This window comes from Typopeltis vanoorti, chromosome 1, assembly GCF_054136105.1.
Source record: "Typopeltis vanoorti isolate ZY-2024b chromosome 1, IOZ_Tvanoo_1.0, whole genome shotgun sequence".
Lineage (NCBI taxonomy): Eukaryota > Metazoa > Arthropoda > Arachnida > Uropygi > Thelyphonidae > Typopeltis > Typopeltis vanoorti.
The window spans coordinates 79,576,839-79,596,805 of record NC_143549.1 but is presented as its reverse complement, the minus strand read 5'-3'; the positions used below and the strand labels follow the sequence as shown (position 1 = coordinate 79,596,805).

General features: G+C 34.7%; 1 protein-coding gene across 2 annotated transcripts in view; it reads left to right on the top strand.

Annotated features, from left to right (window-relative positions):
• LOC150110125 (uncharacterized) overlaps positions 1–19,967 on the top strand; it is a 156,927-nt gene that overhangs the window by 22,451 nt on the left and 114,509 nt on the right. For both annotated transcript variants that reach the window (XM_090391576.1, XM_090391584.1), the window contains exon 2: positions 5,658–5,720. In XM_090391576.1, coding sequence (XP_090247702.1) covers positions 5,714–5,720 — 7 coding nt within the window. In that variant the 5' untranslated portion in view covers positions 5,658–5,713. The remainder of the gene's footprint in view (positions 1–5,657; positions 5,721–19,967) is intronic.

Genomic DNA, 19,967 nt, shown 5'->3' with positions numbered 1-19,967 from the left:
TCTTTCTGATGATAACCTCAGTACAGGGGTCGAAATGTCAAGTGTTATGTTATTAATAATAAGTAAAATAATCATTTCAACATGTGTGTGTTGGATCCTACTTCTTAATCTATATTTTGGATCTGACATGATTACTATTATGATGTTCTTAACTAACTGATAAGTTGTAAGTTGATTTCTAATTCAAATATAAAGAAAATTTATATTTAAAAACTGCACCTCTTTATATCTGAATTAGTTCAAGAATTGAAGATAAACCAACTCCCAACTACCCTTCCTTTATATGTTGTTATTATATATACTGGCCGAGTATATTTAACTTACTCAATTTACCCGCTTTGGTTCGAATATTTTATGAATAGTGCAGTAAAAGAGATTCAGGCAGAACACAACTTTTGATTAACAAAAACAAATATTTAATTTTAGAATCACAAATTTTACACTTAAGTTCAAATCAGTAATTAAGATATCACATACATTTTAACTCCTCAGGTAAATTCATTCATTCAACTCATACAATGGTAAATCTGTTATCTCTATAATACAGTCTTCTCACAGTTCCTTAAGTTCCAAATACAACAAAAATTACAGTAATACCTCTTCACAAACAAACACTTTTAAATTTACACTTTAGCTAACTTCCTCAATAGATACTGTTAGTATAAGGAAATTCTAGGATGAAACTCTCACACTTCTCTGTATAGGAATATTAATGGTTGGAATAATCTTACCGATAGTCTTCTATCTTCATCTACTTATACATTTACACTTTTTACAACTTTAAACAGTAAACGGCACTCATTAAATAAATTCTTCTAAGCAATAACTGAATTAATCATCCGTCACAATACACATAAAACAAACGTTGTTGCATAAAGTACTACTGATCACTCATGAAATAAGGCAATACACAATAATTCCTTAACTTTAGGTTTTATATGCACAGTTGTTCATTCCTCTGGCATTCGATTAATTCTTTAGGCATTATAATTCTAAGCACAGCTAACGGTAAACTTCAATTTTACAGCCTCTACTATTCTAGTAACTCCGTGCTTTATTTCAAGATTCTGTGTGTCCTTGACAGGTCGGCCCTGAAATTAAATCTCAACTCAAATATCACTAGTCTATTTAGTAGTCGCTCAGCTGTCTTCCGTAGCTATAATTGTTATTCTACAACTTATTAGCTAACCGCCTCTCGACTAGTAGACTTTATTAGCTGCTTGAGTGACTTGCCAACTCGCTATTATCGCACTGTGATTTCCGAATGCTGAATGCTCCAATTCCAACCTAATGCCAATCTCTCTCTAATAAATCTCTAATCTATCTCCCTTTTTTCCAGCGTTCCTCGCTTTTTTATCCGTTTTTCCCGCCTAAATTATTCTCACGATTTCTTTAACTAAAACTCTTTTTAATCAAGTTTTAACGTTCTCGTCCTCATGCAGTGTTCCAACTCGTGCAAGCTGTATAACATACGTTTCTATGTCAACAAAACAAAACATAATAAAATTGAGCTATTACATAACGTTAAACTTCTATAAACAGGAATAAATAGAGAATATTTACATTTCAAATAATGCGCAGTTAAATTATCAAATACAAGTTCTTATAATATTAACATAGTAATAATTAAAATAGCTTAATAATATTTAATACAGTCTTATCACTATTAATACATATATCTTTGATTAAATAATTAGATATTAGACAAAATTAAAGTAGTTGTATGAATATTAAATTGTAAAATAAGTTGTTTACATTAATTAATATTTACAATTCTAGCCTTTGTGATGGAAGATCATGTTGGATTCTGAACCAAATAATAATTACTCTAATCTCTATATATTCAGAATCCAACATGTGTTTTGTATCCCTAAATTCGTAAATATGAATGCTGATCACCGTGTAACCTTAAAAGAAAGAAATAGCAATAACATACAATATAGAAATCTCCACTTCCAAAACCAAAGTCATAGCATTTAAAAGCAGAGACCCAATTAGAAGCAAAATTGGCATTAATGATGATATTATACAACAGATTAATATATTCAGATATCTAGGCGACCACTTATCTTATGAAAGAGAGAAAGATATGCAACATAAAATAATCAATTATATAGAATAACAAAAACTATCAATCAGATATTCAATCCATATTTAATAAGCAACAAAACAAGAATAAGAATCCATAACTCAATAGCAAGACCTATCCTAACATGTGGTTCAGAAGCCAGGACCATAACACATGCAGATAGAAAAAGACTGATAAGCTCTGAAATGAGATTAATGCACAAAACAGCTGGATATAATAGACTAGACTTCAAAAGAAATAGTGATATCTTAAAGGAACTTGAGGTGATATCTGTTTTAGATTACATCAGTCTTTACAGAGTGAGACGGAGACAACATACAGAAAGAATGAGTGAAGGAAAGACTCCATAGAGGGATACAGAGATATCGACCTCAAGGGAGAAGGAATAGAGGACAGCCTTTAAAAAGATGGGAAGAAACTGTAACAGGCCTCTAGGCCTATTACTGTAAAGGAAGAAGAACTTTAGTCCTAAATGGAATAAACTGCATATTTTTCAGTAATATATTTTGTAACTACTTCTGTGAATAGTGGAATGCCAAGCATACATAGTTTAAAATATGCAAGCAAGAGAGCAACTGTAGAATCTATAGATGTCACAGCTGGATTTCCAATGTTAAAGTAACTGTTGGATGAAATTTACAATGGAATACTTACATTAGAATTTGTATTTGCATAAAATTTTTGTAAATTTCAACAGCATCTTCAGTCTGAATTCCAAAAGTAACATAATTTCCTTTATAATTGAATTTCCTCCAATTGGTAAAGTTTGATTATCATAATGACGAGATGAATCTTTATATGGGCTATTTCAGCTGAAGGTGAGATAGCTGATCTCATACAGAAGTAACAGGTTTTTTTTCTCCCAGAAACTTGGATTTTTATCTCGCATACAGATAAATTGGCCTTGAGAACACATGCAATTTACAGACAAAAAAAAAATACCAGCAGTGATGGTGGGAAGTAGATGGCATTGGTGTAGATGATGGTAGTGGCAGTTTGCTATGGTTGGTAATTGTGGTGTAGACAGAGTTGTAGAAGTTGGTGCCCTCCCTTGAGTTTTTGGACTCCTTGGAAGTGTCACATAATAATAATAATAACTGAAGGATCAACATAGAGAATGTTTCAGTCACATGTGAATAGAGTAGCATTGCCCAAACTGCTCTGATGTCCTAATGTTTTTGTATATGTTAAAAAAATTAACTATGGTAAGCTGTGTGAAGAAAACAGTTTCTTATAAGGAGGATATAATCCAGATATATTCAGATTGAGATGATGCAAAAATGTTTCATAACTTTTCTTATATACAGTAAAACCCCGTTTTTACGTTCCCGCAATTTACATTTTCCTGCCATATACTGTCATATTCTGTTAGTCCCGTTGTAAGACCTATTGTTACGATATATTGTTTTCCTGCCATTAACAACTGATGTGGACATTATTTCTCGTGATTTGCGTTTTTTTCTCGGGTGGCATTACTGATTTTCGAAGTGATTTCTGCGGAAATATGCGCATTTCTGTTCCCAGATGGCGTTGCTTTCGGCTGTAAGTTTCGTTTCTGCCATCACGGTGACTTGCACGCTTGAAGCAGTAATGTAGTGATGAGCGATATTGTGATTTTTCAATCGCAGTACGAATTGCTATTGCAGAATTTCTGTTACGTAATTTGGCATCTGAAAGTTGCTTTCAAGTTGCGGTGGTGGATTATCCTTGTTAGTAACATGAAGAAAAAAAAAAGAAAATGTATTTTGGTAGAAGAAAAGATGGCAATTCTGCGACGTGCAGATTGGCATGCCGGAACACATGTGCATTTAGCAAAAGATCTTGGACTCTCCATGTCCACTTTGAACACGATAGTAGAAAACAGGTCAAGCATTGAACTCAATGCAAAGCAATCTGGCGCTATGTCAAAAAAAAAAAAAAAAAAAGCAAAAACAATCAACAATTAAAGATTTTTTTTAATAAATAAATGTAAGTAATTCTAAATTCATTTATTTTCAGTTATTAAATTTTGTAATCAAGTATGTAGACTCACATACTAGCAGCAAGTCATCTTTTAGCCTTTTTTTTTACATTTCCTGCTATTTACACTTTTTTCCATCAGTCCCCTGAAAAGTGTAAAAAAGTGGTTTTACTGTAGTTGCTCCATAAGAAAATGGCATTTTTGTAGGACTTATGGTCTTTTTCCAAATAATTCTTTTTTTTTTTTTAAATACTGTATTTAAAAAAAATGTTGTTAGGACTTGAGACCAGTTTGGATGATACTTTTCTACTTTATTCATGTTTGTTGATTCTTCAGTAGTTATGTTGCTTGGACCTTGTTTAATTTTATGTAAATAAAACTTCTAACATGAGTAATTCATTGTATTTATTTTCTTTAAATGGCTACTTACATTTCTCTTTTGTAGAAATATCTCCTGCTTTATAATGTTCTCCCTGCTCTCCAACTCCAGCCATAGTTTACTTATAGGGAACTACATAATGATGTTTTTGTGATGGTTAGAACATAGTGTTATACAGATAATATAATTCCTCAGATTTCATAAATTACCTTGGCTTAGCTAATGAATTTTTTTTAAATTTATTTGTTTATATATATTTTTAAGCTCCTCCATAGCTCAGTTGGAAGAACATTGGGATATTGCACCCTTTTATTGGAAAAGACCTGAGTTCAATTCTCATTGTAATGAGAGGAATCTTTATATGACTTTTTCAGTTGAAGGTGAGTTAGTGTTAGTCATTCTTATTTGGAGGTTTTTCATCCTGCACACAGGCAAATCAGTTATCAGAACACATGCAATTTACATACAAAAAATACTGTCAGTAGTGGTAATAGGCAGTAGATGGCATTGTGTGTTAGTGATAGTAGGAGGATTAAGTAGAGGAGATGGCAAGTGGCATGTAGCTGCCCTTCCATGATGAGTCCTTGAACCCCTTGGTAGTGTTTGTCATAATAATAATGTGAATCCCACCTATGAAAGGGTGGAATTTACAAGTGAATTGTAAACAAATGACTGCTGTGGATGGATCAAAGGTTAGTTAATTTGGAAACCATACCCTAGAAACCAAACATGGAACTTTTTTTACATAGCTTCAGGACTTTAAGAAGTAGGATGATAAGAATTGATCTATCACCTAAAGACATTCACAAACATCCATGCAATAATGGGATTTGAATCCACAAGCTGGTGGTTATTGGAGAGCAGACACTATGCTGTTGCTTTGTCAACCAAGTTGATAATTACACCTGGATGCTGCCATCACCATCTTTGGGATTTTAATTCTGTTAGGTTTTATTGAGTGCTGTGAATTTTTGATGATCATTAGAAAAAAAAATGTGTGTGGAAAGAGAGAATTTAATCTAGTACTACAGATAATATAATTTTGTTGTGGTTTTTCTTGGTATAGTATTAGTGGTAAGTATTTTTTCTGCTGTTTTTTGCTATTTGAATAACAATTTTTTTTTTGTCTAGATGCAGTGATTGCTAAAATAGGCATGCTAAAAAAATGCATTTTCAAATATGAACTTTCTTAGGCAAATCAAGTAGTAAATTTTAATTTATTTTTGTAGGTAATTAGTAAGCATATGCATGGGCATTAAAACCATTCAAAGCTGCTGTGGAAATAATGGCAGGTAAGTAATTTGACTCTTAAAAATAGTCTTTCCTTCCAAGGAATCTTTGGAATGATTTTTTTTTTTTTTTTTTTTTAACAATATTTATATTTCTGAAAACCAACTTCATATAGCTCCAATTATTTCATAACCTAACTCAACAAATCTACTCGCCCCATGGTGAGTACATTTGTTGAACTGGTGAGTAGCTGCTGACAGGACAAAAAATAATATTTTTATTTAACAGAATAATAAGTTCTCCAACCATGGTACAACACTATTAATAATTTTATTTTAATGATAATGGGACATATCCCAGTATCATTAACCACTTTACCAGCCATTATGGATCAAATACGCATCCTCATACGCTTCGTATCCATCATATATTTCAGGTATTACAATTTTAATATGCACTTCGCATCCATGATAGACTGGACTTATATATAAGTCTTGGCAGGTAGCATGATTAAAATTGAGTGATCTTGGACGAGTAAATATTTTTGGGTAGCGACTAGAGTTTTGCAAAATTTGTTATGCCATGTTCATAACCATACATAATAGCCAACGTTTAGCAGAAATAGTTATCCTTGTATAGGCAATCCATAAGGCTAGAACTTCATTGTTTATTCACCGTTTCAAATTTATCCTTTTATTTTTTTGGAGGTAGTGTACTTTTTAGCAGGGTAGAGGCTTATAGTAGCCTAATGATATCTGTTTCATTTTGGGGTGGTCTTTTGATAGCAAATTTGCCATGAACTAAGCACATGAGATTTTTGCTGAAATAATTGTGAAATTAAAGCCTTGGCTCAAAATTTTGGTTTCATTGTGTAAAAGTGTATAATCTGGCAAGTTGTGGATCTCCTCATCTGCTAGAAGTTGCTATAAGATTTCTCTTTGTTGCAGTGACCTTTCTTTTATTGTCATTAAATATTTTCAGTTCAGTGTCTACAGTATTCCCTGTCAATGTAGGATCTAGTATTTTAAATAGATAGGGAACAGACACTTTGTTAGGTGGAAAATAAAATAAAAACTATATTCATTATGGATCATTTAAAAGTGAACTAGTGCAACATGCCTTGGATGAAGATCATTTTACCAGGTGGAAGAAAGCCAAGCTACTACACAAATTCCAATTTTAATCACAAAAGACTGTTCCTGGAAGTAACTCATATACTGAACCATTTAACTCCAGTAGAACTAATGCTTGAATTCTACACAAAGAATGGCACACTGATTTATTCTCCCATCTTTATTCTGTAGTAATCCCTGAAGATTCCCCCACCCCTCCTTTGAAGTAAATTGAATTCTACGATAAATCCTGTTTAGTTTAGAGAGAAATTGTTTCAAATTTGATGGAGAACCATTCCATATTGCAAAAATATCAATCATATTAGGCAAGAATAAAATTACTTCTAAGTAAGTTTGAGTTTGTCTAATTTTTACAGAAAAATTCTAATACCCTGGTGGTGGACTGGATCCAGCCATCGAAATGTCTCTTGCAGTAGCATACACTTGCAACCCATAATCGAGTTTTGATCTAAAAATGTTTGATATATGCAAAGCAGTGAACATCTGTCTGCATCCTAAGAGGTGGAAGCTAGAATGAAAGGATGTTCATATTCCATTGGTACTTTTCTCTTGAATGATGTATATAAAATAAAAATATGTTTGCTGCAGTATGAACACTGCATTTGTGGCAAAAATGCATGTAAACAATTTTGTGTGTTAAAATTTGAATCCTTTTACGAGCACCCAGTTAGACTGGTGCAACTGTCTCTCTCTCTCTCTCTCTCTCTCTCTCTCTCTCTCTCTCTCTATATATATATATATATGAACCTAATGTTGCAGGAATGACAAAACATTGTAAAGTCATTCATAGAGAATGCATTATTGACAGATGGAGGAAGTTCTCTGTTATTAAATTAACTTTGATAACAAATAATGCAATACTGACACAATTTTGTTGGTCTCCCTCCTCTTGAAGACAGGGTTGAGAGAGGGTTGATCCCACTTGAAGATTCGAGGGAGATTTCCTCGAATATAATAAGAGGGAGATTTCCTCTGATACTGAAGTTGTGAAAGTCTTTCAATATACCAAACTTCCAAGCTGTGTCATATGCTTTTCTATGCCAAAAAAAATAAAAAAAAAATTTAATGGATGCTTCGCTTCAAGTCAAATTAAGTGACGCAGTGTAAAATATTTTCCCGAAGTCAGACTGCTGTGGAAAAAAAGGTTCCTGCTCTCCAAAAACCATAAATTTATTTTTAATTTTAAAAACACTCCCAGATGTGAACTGTAGACTAAAATACACAAACATTCTTCAAGAAAAAATGAAAGAATTTGAGAACAGGAACCAAACCTTGGAGATTCAGTGGCGAGCCCTGAAGAAAACACTGATTGATTCAGCCAGAAAGGCATGTGGAGAAGCTGTCTGCAAGGATAGAAAAATCAGAACTCCATGGTGGACACAGGAAGTTAAAGAGGCAGTGAAGGAAAAAAAAAAGAAAGCATATCAAAACTTTCTGGCAAATAAGTCAGCTTGTGCTCTTAGAGAATACAGAGAAAATGTAAGAAAGCTAAACACTGTGTAAAACTAGGTAAACAAAAGTCATGAGAAGATATATCAAGCGATACAAATCTTTATTTGGGTTGTAAGTCAGCAGTTAGAATTGAAGGAAATACAGGATGATGGTTTAATGTTAAATCTGGTGTCAGACAAGGATGTACATTATCCCCTGTATTATTCATTATATGGATCACATTATCAAGGAAAGTGGTATTAAACCTGATATCAAAATTGCAGATGTTAATCTCAGCTCTTTGTTTTATGTGGACGATGTTATGCTTCTAAATAAATCCACTAGAAGTCTACAAGATTCCCTGATTAAATTGAACAACTGTTGTAACAGATATGGTATGAAGGTCAGCAAAAACAAGACAATGAAAATAGGCAGAAGCATTGAAAATATCAACTGTATTGTGAATGGAGAACCTACAGAACAAAAAAGTAAAACATTTTAGCTACTTAGGCACGATTTATAGTGAAGATGGTAAATTAAATATGGAAATAGACAACCGAATCAACAAAGCTGGTATGGAAAGAAGGCAACTGAATAAATTTAGAGAAATTAGTAAAAACACTAAATTAGCTGTATACAGACAGTGTTCAAACCAATTTTAATTTATGAATCTGAGAACTGGGTCAGAAGTAAAACACTTGACCAAAGACTAGAGAACTGTGGATATGAGAGTCCTGAGAAAGATTAGAGGCATGAACAGATGGCATCAATGGCAATATCATATTAAAAATGAGGATATTAGGAAAGATCTTGATATTGTCAGCATCCTGGAATTCGTTAGCATATCTAATCTCAGGCGGTATGGTCACTTAAACATAATGGGAGAGGAAAGATTAGCAAAACAAGTGTTCTCTGTCAGGTTGGCAGGAAAAAAACCTAAGGGAAAACCAAGATATAGGTGGATTGATATGGTAAAAAGTGCTTTGGAAGATAGAAATATAAGATCTGTTAATGTTGGAGTCTTGACAGATAGACTGATTTGAAGGAAAATTGTAGATAGGAAGTTAGTAATGATGTAAATTTTTCATTTAGTACTATCATATCCTGTACACCCCTTGAGGGTACATGCCAGGAATTTGATGACAACAAATACAGAGATGGTAATATTATCAATGATGTGAAACATGCTTTCACATGCACATACTAATTCAAAATAGCCCTCCACACACATTGTTCATCTATTCTGTACAAATCTTTCTGTGAATACTTTGGACATTGTCCTGTGTACATTTCAGACTGTAATCTAATTTTGATTTCCTCGTTTGTGGAGCAACCCTCACAGCCAATCTCATCCACATGTTTGTAATTACAAACAATGGCAAATGGAATTGATCTTCGTGATTTCTGAGCCTCATTTCCTTATTGGCCTTGATGGCTGAGTGGTTAGTGTTCATGCCTCAGTTGACAAGCTGTTGCTTAAAATCCCACCATGAGCAGGGATGTTTTGTGAATGGCTTTATATGGTAGAGGAATTTCAATACCTGATTATAAGACCACACTTTGCTTATTAGATGACTGAAGTGGCTTAAAAAGTTTCATATTTGATCTCTAGAACAGCATTTCCAAATTATCTAACAGTAACCTACCCGTAACATTAATGTACTATAGGCTTAACAGCCTTTTGTGAGTGGAGTTCACATTAAATTCAAAAGTGATTTTGGAAGACTTATTTGGTCTTTTGTCAGAGCTGTTGATCATAACTTTTGGCCAACTATACTTCTTCCCAGTTACATATTCTTTGACTCCTTTTGCCTCAGCGGTGGATTTGATGCATATGTTTGCTCTAGTATACCTAGAGCAAACATATGCATCATGACTCATGTCAGACTATCCTTGGATAGTTCCTTATGGCTGATGATCTCTCTACCCATTCTATCAAATTTATTTCCTGTCTCTACCATTCTTCTAATGCCACCCATTCTGAACTTTTTTTTTATTTCCTTATATATCAATAAAAATGCATAGACACAAGAAATTAATAATTTCTTAAAGCATGTTATTTTGATCTGAACCTAACAGATTTTCATTAGTGTACAATTAAAAAGGTGGGTCACCAACATTGGATTTTTTCAACATATGAGTCAGATGCTAGAGTGACACCATATGACAGATGATAAGGTATGATAAAAATTAAAGAATTTAAAAAAAAAATTATTTAAAAAAATTAAAGAATTTTTAATTTATTTTATTTCATGTTTATCATGTTTATCATACCTTATTATATGGTGTCACCCTAGTGTGGCTTGTATATGTTGAAGGAATAACAATCCATTGTTGGGGTTCCAGCTTTCAAATTGCTTGTGCACTGATGATATCTTAGATTTAGATAAAAAAAATATATATACTTTAATAAATTATTATTAATTTCTTGTGTATGTGTTTTTACTAATCATTTACTATTCTGCAAATGCCATTAAAACTCATTCCTTAATTCATTACTTATTTTATTATTACAACACAAAAATACTAAATTATAAAAAGATGTATCGACTAGATTTTATTTTCCTGGTTTTAAACCAGCATCCTCAGAGCACAACTCTTTGTTACAGCATACACCCAACAATGAGTAAGTGAAACAATTGAAATTGTAATGATCTAGAGTCCTAATTTGACACCCTCTAATGTTGTATAAAAGAAGTTATTACAAATGTTGTTGTGTTGAGTTGATCTTAAGATGACTCGCTCCTCATTTTTTTGACAAATTAATTCAGCTATATTTGTTAAGGTTAGAAGAAGCATTGTAGTCATTGCGGACTAAAAAAAAAAAGCCTCTGACCTGTAATAACTTCTACATAGCAAATTGGTTTTCTTCCATCTAATCCTGTGTGAAGGGATATCCAAAGTGTGGTCTGCTATCTGATTGGCCATAATAATGGTAGTGAATATATCTTTTATATTCACCAAGGTAAATGTTAACTTATCTTCCTTCCTTTCCATAGTAAACCAAGTTATAATCACATAGCACTCTTCACATTTTAGGATGTGCTAGAGAATGGAGTTTATCTGTAGGAGATTGAATAAGAGCTGCTAATTTGATCTGTGTTTCAATATGGTGTGAAGTTGTTATTATTATTATTTGACACCTCCAGGGAATCCAAGGACTCATTCAGCACCTGCTGAATTTCTATTCAGAACATGGACTAGCTATTACTAACACCATGTTCCAACATAAAGAAGTTCACAAATTCACATAGAGAGATGCAAGAAATTAGAAAAGTCTCATTGAGATGAGATTATTGTTTTGATAGTGATATTTTCATGCTGGTTCAAGACACAAGAATATACAAAAGATTTAAAATTGGAAGTGTTTAGTTTTTTCCTTCTTTTAAGGTTACATGGTGGTCAGCATTCATAGTGAAGAATTTATATAGACAAAATCACACATGTTGGGGTAATTACTTAAAATTATGAAATAACACTTGATATTTCGACCTCTGTGTCAAAGTCATCATCAGGAAAACATACGTATGCACAGGACACAAGCTACATGACTTCACACAAAAGTAAGATAAACCTAAATGCTTTAATTGTTTACCCTAGTCTAACCTCTTATGAAAAAAAAAAAATAATAATAATGAAATATATACAAAAATATAAATGAATTAACAAAATAGATTTTTTTTTTACACATCAGTATAATATACAGATGATAGAGGAAAAATATGTAAATATATATAAATATAAATAAATATTTATAGCAGATTATATTTTCATAATTATAAGTAAAGTAATTACTCCATGTTTTTTCTCCATAAATTCCTCAATTCACATCAAAAAGAACAGCTTTAATTATTTAAAAATAATTAAAGTTGAGCAGCTTTTACAAGTAAATTGTAGACTTGACTATACAAACATTATTGAAGAAAAATTGAAACAAATTGAAAACAAGAACCTTGCAACCTCTGAAAAAAACATTGATTCATGTAGGGAGGTATGTGATGAAGTTGTCTGCAAGGATATAAAAAGAACAACACCATGGTAGACACAAGAAGTTAAAGAAGCAGTCCTGGAAAAGAAACCATACCAAAAGTTCCTAGCAAATAAGTCAGCAGATACACTAAAAGAATATAGAGAAAAATGTAAGAGAGCTAAGCTGTGTATAAAAGTAGCTAAACAAAAGTCATGGAAAGATTTTGGTAAGGATATAGAAAATAAATATCAGGAAGGTGGCAAAATGTTTTGGAGACTATTGAAGAAGCTTACCAATGGAGGAAAGAGTACTGTAAAAGGAATCAAAGATGATAAAGGTGACATGAAAACTGAAGATAAGGATATCCTGGAGTAATTACTTTGAAAAACTGTTAAATGAACCAATCAGTGACAGAACATACTAAAAAATTTTCAAGAGGAATGCACAGAGGAGAACATATCAATACTTTAGGTAGAAAAAGCTGTCAAAAACTTGAATTGTGGAAAGACAGCTGAAGTAAATGATATTCATCCAGAAATGCTTAAGTATGGAGGTATAAAAGTTTTGCAGGGTTACACTGCATAATTCAGAGAACTTATCCAGAAGGTCGAATTCCCAATGATTGGAGTAGAGCTGTCATAGTACATATCTATAATAAAGGGAATAAAACTGAATGTGAGATTTACAACGGAATTTCTCTATTAAGTCTTCCAGGTAAGATTTATGCAAGCATGCTTGAAAAGAGGTTGAGAAAGATTGTGGAAGAGAAACTTGAAGAACAAGTTCGATTCAGGCCAAATAGAGGCTTTCAGGATCAGACAGTTTCTCAACTATCTATCTAGAGGGCTATATAGTATGTAGTGCCTGAGGATAGCTCCTGACCAGATAAATGATATTTTGAGTAAAAATTGATGAATTTGCATAGTATTTACATAGTATTGTTTACTTTTAGTATTTTAATGTGTCTGGGTGATTTTTGTGTTTTTTGAGTATTTTAATAGTAAATTGATAGATCGATTATCTGTGCACATGGCTCTCATAAAGAGGAATACAAAGATGGCGTCCAGGTCGCCATATTTGTCTGAAAATCTTAACTTAAAAGACTTGATTCAGTGTACCATTTGCGAAATGTATGCATCGAGGAGAGCAGTTGGAGTCTGGTTAAACAACGATTGTGGAGTGAATGTGTGCAAAAAGTGTAAAGAATGTGAGGATTTAAAGAGTGTTTCAGGTCGTGTGAGTGATAACATTGTCGAAAGTGAGAATCTAGATAACAGCAATATTCGAGGTATGAATGAGTATATTTGCGAGGTAGTACCTGATAGCTGGAAGAGTGGCGTTGTAAGAGAGAATGAAGTTAAGCATACAGAACGATTGAATGAATCATCGGAAAATAAAAATGATGACACTGACGCAATGAGTGAAATAGCTCTATTAGGTGGAGCGATACATAGAGTAAACCAGCAACTGGAACATTGACAAAAATCTTTAACAAGCGTACCGATTAATAATCGGCAAAAGTATGATAGAAAAAATAAGGGTATGATAGTGAGTGTAAACAAAATGAAAGAGCATGTGTTGTATGGAGATTCCCTAGTAAGAGGTGTGTTAGTTGAGAGTTTAACAAAATCGTACCAACCTGGTGCGACCGTAAAGAATGTAAGCAAGTCAATTAGAATGCAAAAACAGCAGGTGAAGGAACTGATAGTGGTAGCGGGTACAAATGATTTGAAAGGAAACAAAAAGGTTATGAGTGAGGATGTGAAGAAATTGCTTGAGGTAGCAAAAGAAAAGAGTGAGAGTGTTAGGATGGTGAGTCTGTTGCCACGGCATGAACGTGAAGAGTATAGAAGGAGAGCCATAATTGCTAATGACTTTATGCGTGAATTATGTTTGAGTGGTATGGAATTTGTGGTTGTGTGGAATGAGTTCAGTGGGTGAAAGGATTTATATAAAATGGATGGATTACATTTGAATGGATTTGGTGAGCGGAGACTTGAAAAGGTGTTGTCAAATGTGGCGGAAGTGAATGTACAGAACCAGAGAAACTAGAGTTATTAGGTGGGGGGAGTAGATATGCTGATTTTAGGGAAACAGTTGAGTGTGTGAATGTGTGTAACATGCCCAAGTGAGTAGGAAAGACCACGAATCAGAATGGGGTAGTTAGTATAAGGCATCAAAATAGGGATGGGACAAATCGGCTTCTTTAGTTCATGTATTCAAATGCCAGAAGTATTAGGAACAAGAAGGAAGAATTTTTGCCTTGGTTGGCACTTCCAGACCACAGGTTATTGGCATTAGTGAAACATGGCTGACAAAAGATTACACAGCTAGTGGGATTGAATGTGAGGGGTATGGTGTGTTCAGGAGAGACAGGGAGAATAAAATGGGGGGAGGTGTGTTATTGATGATAGCAGATGAGCCACAGCCAAGAAGAATAGAAGTGGAACTGCAGGATAGAGATAAGAGCACATTTGAGGCTATTTGGTGTGAGATTGAAACTAGCAGAACAAAATATACAGTCGGTTCTGCTATAGACCAGGTGATGGAATGGATGGTGGAGATAGTATGCATAAGCAAATAGAAGAAATGAGTGGAAGGAGGATAATTATTATGGGAGATTTCAACTGTGGTAACATTGATTGGAAGGAGGAGAGGACACATGGGAGGAAAGAATTGGATTTTATGCGGTTATTAAGGGATAACTATCTGCGACAGCATGTAATGGAAAATACTAGGGGTCAGAGAGTGCTTGACCTAGTAATTGCATCTGAGAATTTGGCTGTAACGAATATGACCACGTTGCCACCAATTGGTGAGAGCGATCATAGGGTCTTGACTTGGGAGGTGGCTAAAGGTGTGGAATTTACAATTAAGACAGGGTACATGTGGAATTATTGGGCTGGTAAGTATGACAAGCTTTGGAGATTGATTGGTACAGTGCCATGGCATGTAAAACTGCAAGGGCTAGAAGTTGACAATGCATGTGAGCTGGTTAAGAAGTGTTTGCATGAAGCAATGGCTGACTGTATACCTAGAGTCCGAATAATAAATCAAGTAGGAGTTAAATGGATGAATAACACCATTAAGCTTGAGCTGCAAAAAAAAGAAACAACTATGGAGGGAATTTAAGGAGAAAGGTAACTGGCAGACACATGAACAGTATAAAGCCCAGGCCAGAAGGGTAACGAGTGTGGTAAGAAAAGCAAAAAAGGATTACGAAAGAACATTGGCCATGCAGGCTAAAGACAATCCTAAACAGTTTTTTCGACATGTTGCAAGTAGAAGAAAAAATGTATACAGCAGAATGATTTTAAAGAATGCCGATGGTAGGGAGGTAACTGAATCAATTGAGATAGTTGAATTACTGAGCGAGCACTTTACAAGAGCATATCATCCAGGTGGTGACTTGCAGAAATGAATGAACCAAAAGTTTATACGGGAATTGTGGTGAATGAGGTGGAGGTGAGTAGTCTATTACAAAACCTCAATGTCAATACATCTGTGGGATTGGATGGTATACCAGCTCGTGTCGTAAGTGAAGCGACTAAAAAATTGTCAGTACCCTTGACCATTCTGTTTAATCTGAGTCTCTGGTCTGGGTTAGTCCCAAGGGGGTGAAAAGAGGGGGGAAATAGTTCCACTGCATAAAGAATGCTGTTGTAAATTACTGACTGATTAGCATATCAGGAATCGTTGTCAAGGTCTTGGAGAAACTAGTCAAGACAAGAATACAGGATTGGATAGATGAAAATGGGATACTGTATCAGGGACAACATGGTTTTGTTAAGAGTAGATCATGCGTCAGTAATTTGCTCACGTTTTATAACACAGTAATGACTGAACTGGATAAGGGTAATGGGTTTTCAGTGATTCTACTGGACCTTGCCAAAGCCTTTGATAGGATACCACATGGAACTATAATCAGTAAACTGGAGCAGATGGGGATGGATATAGGGTTGGTGAGATGGATAGGAGGGTGGTTGATGGAAAGATACCAGAGAGTGGTTTATTTAGGAGTGGAGTCCAAAAGACGGCTTGTGACTAGCGGTGTGCCGCAGGGTTCTGTTCTTGGACCACTACTTTTCAATTTGTTCATTAGCGATATAGGAAAGGATCTGAGAGGAAGTGTTCACTTGTTTGCTGATGGTGCAAAGTTGGGTAGAGCAATTGTGAGTGCACAGGATGTCAAAATTTTGCAGGATGATTTGGATAGCTTGGAGGACTGGGCTAAGGAAAATGGATGTCAATTTAATGTAGCAAAGTGTAAGGTTATGCATTATGCAGTGAAAAGATTAGCAGCAGTATATCACATTGGTGGAACCGTACTCCAGGAGATTGATGAGATTTGGGAGTGTTGGTGGATAGGGAGTTGAAGTTTAGGGGAGCACATTACAGAAGTGGCTAAAACAGCTCATCAAATCACTTGGTTACTGAAAAATACTTTAACAAGCAGAGACAAACAAGTTATTGTTCCTCTATATCGAGCCCTGATAAGACCCCATCTGGACTACTGTGTCCAGATATGGGCGCCAGGGTTTCTTCTTGATGGGGAGGAGATGGAGAGGATCCAGAGACGAGTGACCAAGATGGTGGCAGGTCTGTGGAATGAACCTTATGAGAACAGATTGAAGATTTGTGGGTTGCAAAAATTGGTTGATAGGCGGAAAAGGGGTGATATAATTGAGACATTCAAATTACTGAAGGGTTTCTATAAGATTAATCCAGAAGATATTTTTGAGAATAGGGCTGGTGGTGGGAGGACTAGGGACCATACATGGAAGCTGGGCAAATATGTGGTTAACAGGGGTGTTAGAGCTAGGTTCTTTACTTGGAGAGTGGTGAATGAGTGGAATAAGCTGCCAGAGTCTGTTGTGGGTGCTATGACCATGAATGAGTTTAAGGCGAGGTATGATAGATACTGTGTGAAAGATGAATAGTTGTTCTTGACATGATGTTAGGGCCTCCCTCGATGAGTCTGTCGACTCCTTGGAGTTGCCCGTAATAATAAGTTTTTTAGATCTGGAAAAGGCATACGACATGGTGTCCAGAGAAAAGCTTTTCAAAACACTACAATTATATGGGGTAAATGGAATATTATACAGAGCAATACATAGTCTATATTTAAGTTATCAGTCAGCAGTTAGAATTGAAGGAAATACAGGAAGATGGTTTGATGTAAAATCAGGGATAAGACAAGGATTCACATTATCTCCACTCTTATTCTTCATCTATATGGATCACATTATGAAAGAAAGTGGCATCAAGCCTGATATTAGAAATGGTGATGTCAGACTTAGCTCTTTGCTTTATGCAGATGATGTTGTACTTCTAAACACATCTAGTGCAAGTCTCCAGAATTCACTAACTAAATTGAATAACGGCTTTAACAAATTGGCATGAAAATCATCATTAAAAAGACCAAAACTATGAAAATAGGCATGAACATAGAAAACTTCAGCAGCTGTATTCTGAATGGAGATCCTATTGAACAAGTAAAATACTTCAGCTATTTAGGCACAGTTTTTAGTGAAGATGACTGGTTAAATTGGAAATAGACAACAGAATAAGCAAAGCTGGTATGGTGGGTAGCCAGCTGAATAAATTTATATAGAATAAGAGAGAAATTAGCCAAAACATGAAACTAGCAGTATACAAGACAGTGTTCAAACCAATTTTAACTTATGGATCTGAGAATTCGGTTAGAAATAAAGCAGTTGATCAAAGACTAGAGACCAGAGATACGAGGATTCTGAGAAAAATTAGGAGAGTGAACCGATGGCAGAATCATATTAAAAATGAAGATATTAGAAAAAACCTTGACATTATTAGCATTCAAGAATGTGTAGGCCACTTAGAATATGTGAAGAAAGGTTATGAAAACAGGTGTTTGATACCAAGATGGCAGGAAAGAGACCCAGAGGAAGACTCTTGTCGGATTGATTCGATGAGAAGTGCCTTAGAAGCACAAAATGTTAGATATGACAGTAATGGACTGCTCACAAGTAATAGATTGATTTGGAGGAAAATTGTTCATAGGAGATTAATAATATAAACAATCATGTAGTGCTGTCATAGTAACCGGAACACCCCTTGATGGTACGTATCAGGAAATTGATAATGAAATTCTTTTCTATGAAAACCTTAAAAGAAAGAATTGTCATAATCCATAGAGAGTTGACCACAGGTAATGCAGCCACTATGGTAAGATAAAAAAATACATTTTTCCATTTAAATTAGTTAGCTTTTCTAAAACAATGTAGAGACAGCAACTTGATAACTAACATTAAGCTCAAAAGAAATTTTACTTCAGTCAAGCACTCCATGTTTATGCCCATAAATTAGAACTATTGAGCTACATAAATCCCAATATTTGGGATATTCTAGAGAAGATCGCAGACAATTCTGCAAAGCACATGCTGTCTAAAAACAACAAAAAAAAAATAGCGAAATTCCAAAGACTGAAACAACAAAAAAGCAACGGACAATCCAGACACTATGCTCAGAGGAGCAGCCAATCACAAACAACCAAAGTATGGAGCCACCAATGGACCATGGCCAAGTTATCGACACATCCAGCTACAACCTTAACTAAGGAGAAATCTCGCTTCTGCAAAAAATGGCTTAAGCTATGCTATCACCCCAAACAAACTAGACTTCATATACCACATTGAAGGGGGTCTAAAATCCCCTCTAATATAGCCAATTAAATAGATGGAAACATTAAATATACTAAATTCTAGTAAACAGCCAAGTTGCAATTTAACCAAAGCAGAAAAATTAGCCCTTAAATCTCTAAGAAATAACCAAGACATTGTTATTACCAAGATGGATAAAGGCAATGTTACTGTTGTTCTTGATTAAGCTGTATACCTTGAAAAAGTGAACTAGTTGGTATCCGATCACAACACATACTAATTGGTTAACTACAATCCTACTAACTGCATCAAAAAGAAAACAACAGAAATAATCTAGTTGGTGATCATGTGGCCAGAGGAAACAATTAAAATGCTATTCCCGCAAGAGGCCCGTGCTCCCAGAATTTGTGGCCTGCCAAAAAATACACAAAACAAACACACCACTACGACTGATAGTTGAAGGAATTGACAGCCCCAATTATCACTTATCCACCAGCTGCACTCAAGGAGTTGGTAGGTCATTCTCCCTCATATATAAAAACATACACAACACTTTGTCAACAAAATTAAAACATCACACTCAGTGACAATGATTTATTTGTCAGCTTTGACATAACTGCTCTTTTCACTGTCTCAATGAGTGATACTATCCTTCTCATAAAGAACATATTTCCACCCAGTATCATTACCCTCTGCTCATGTACTTCACAATGGTTATTTTGTGTGGCAAAATAATTTCTGCCTGCAAAAAGAAGGTATGGCCATGGGCTCACCACTTTTACCCCTATAACTAACTTTTACATGGAAGACTTCAAGCAACAAGTTCTAGATTCAGCAAGCCTAAAGCCCAAAGTCTGGCTCAGATATGTTGATGGTATTTTTGCTATTTGGCCCCACAGCTGCGAAACATTTAATATCCAGGAACAAACTGGATATGTTTGTTGCTGAACAAACAGCACAAACATATCCAGTTTGCCATCAAGATTGAAAACAGTAACTCTCCTCCTTTTCTAGACACACTTGTCACACACACCTTTCCTCAGGCTGATTTTCATTTAGTTTACCTCAAACCTACACACACACACACACACACATAAAAATTTGTACTACCGTTCGACACAAAAACTAGGGATCATC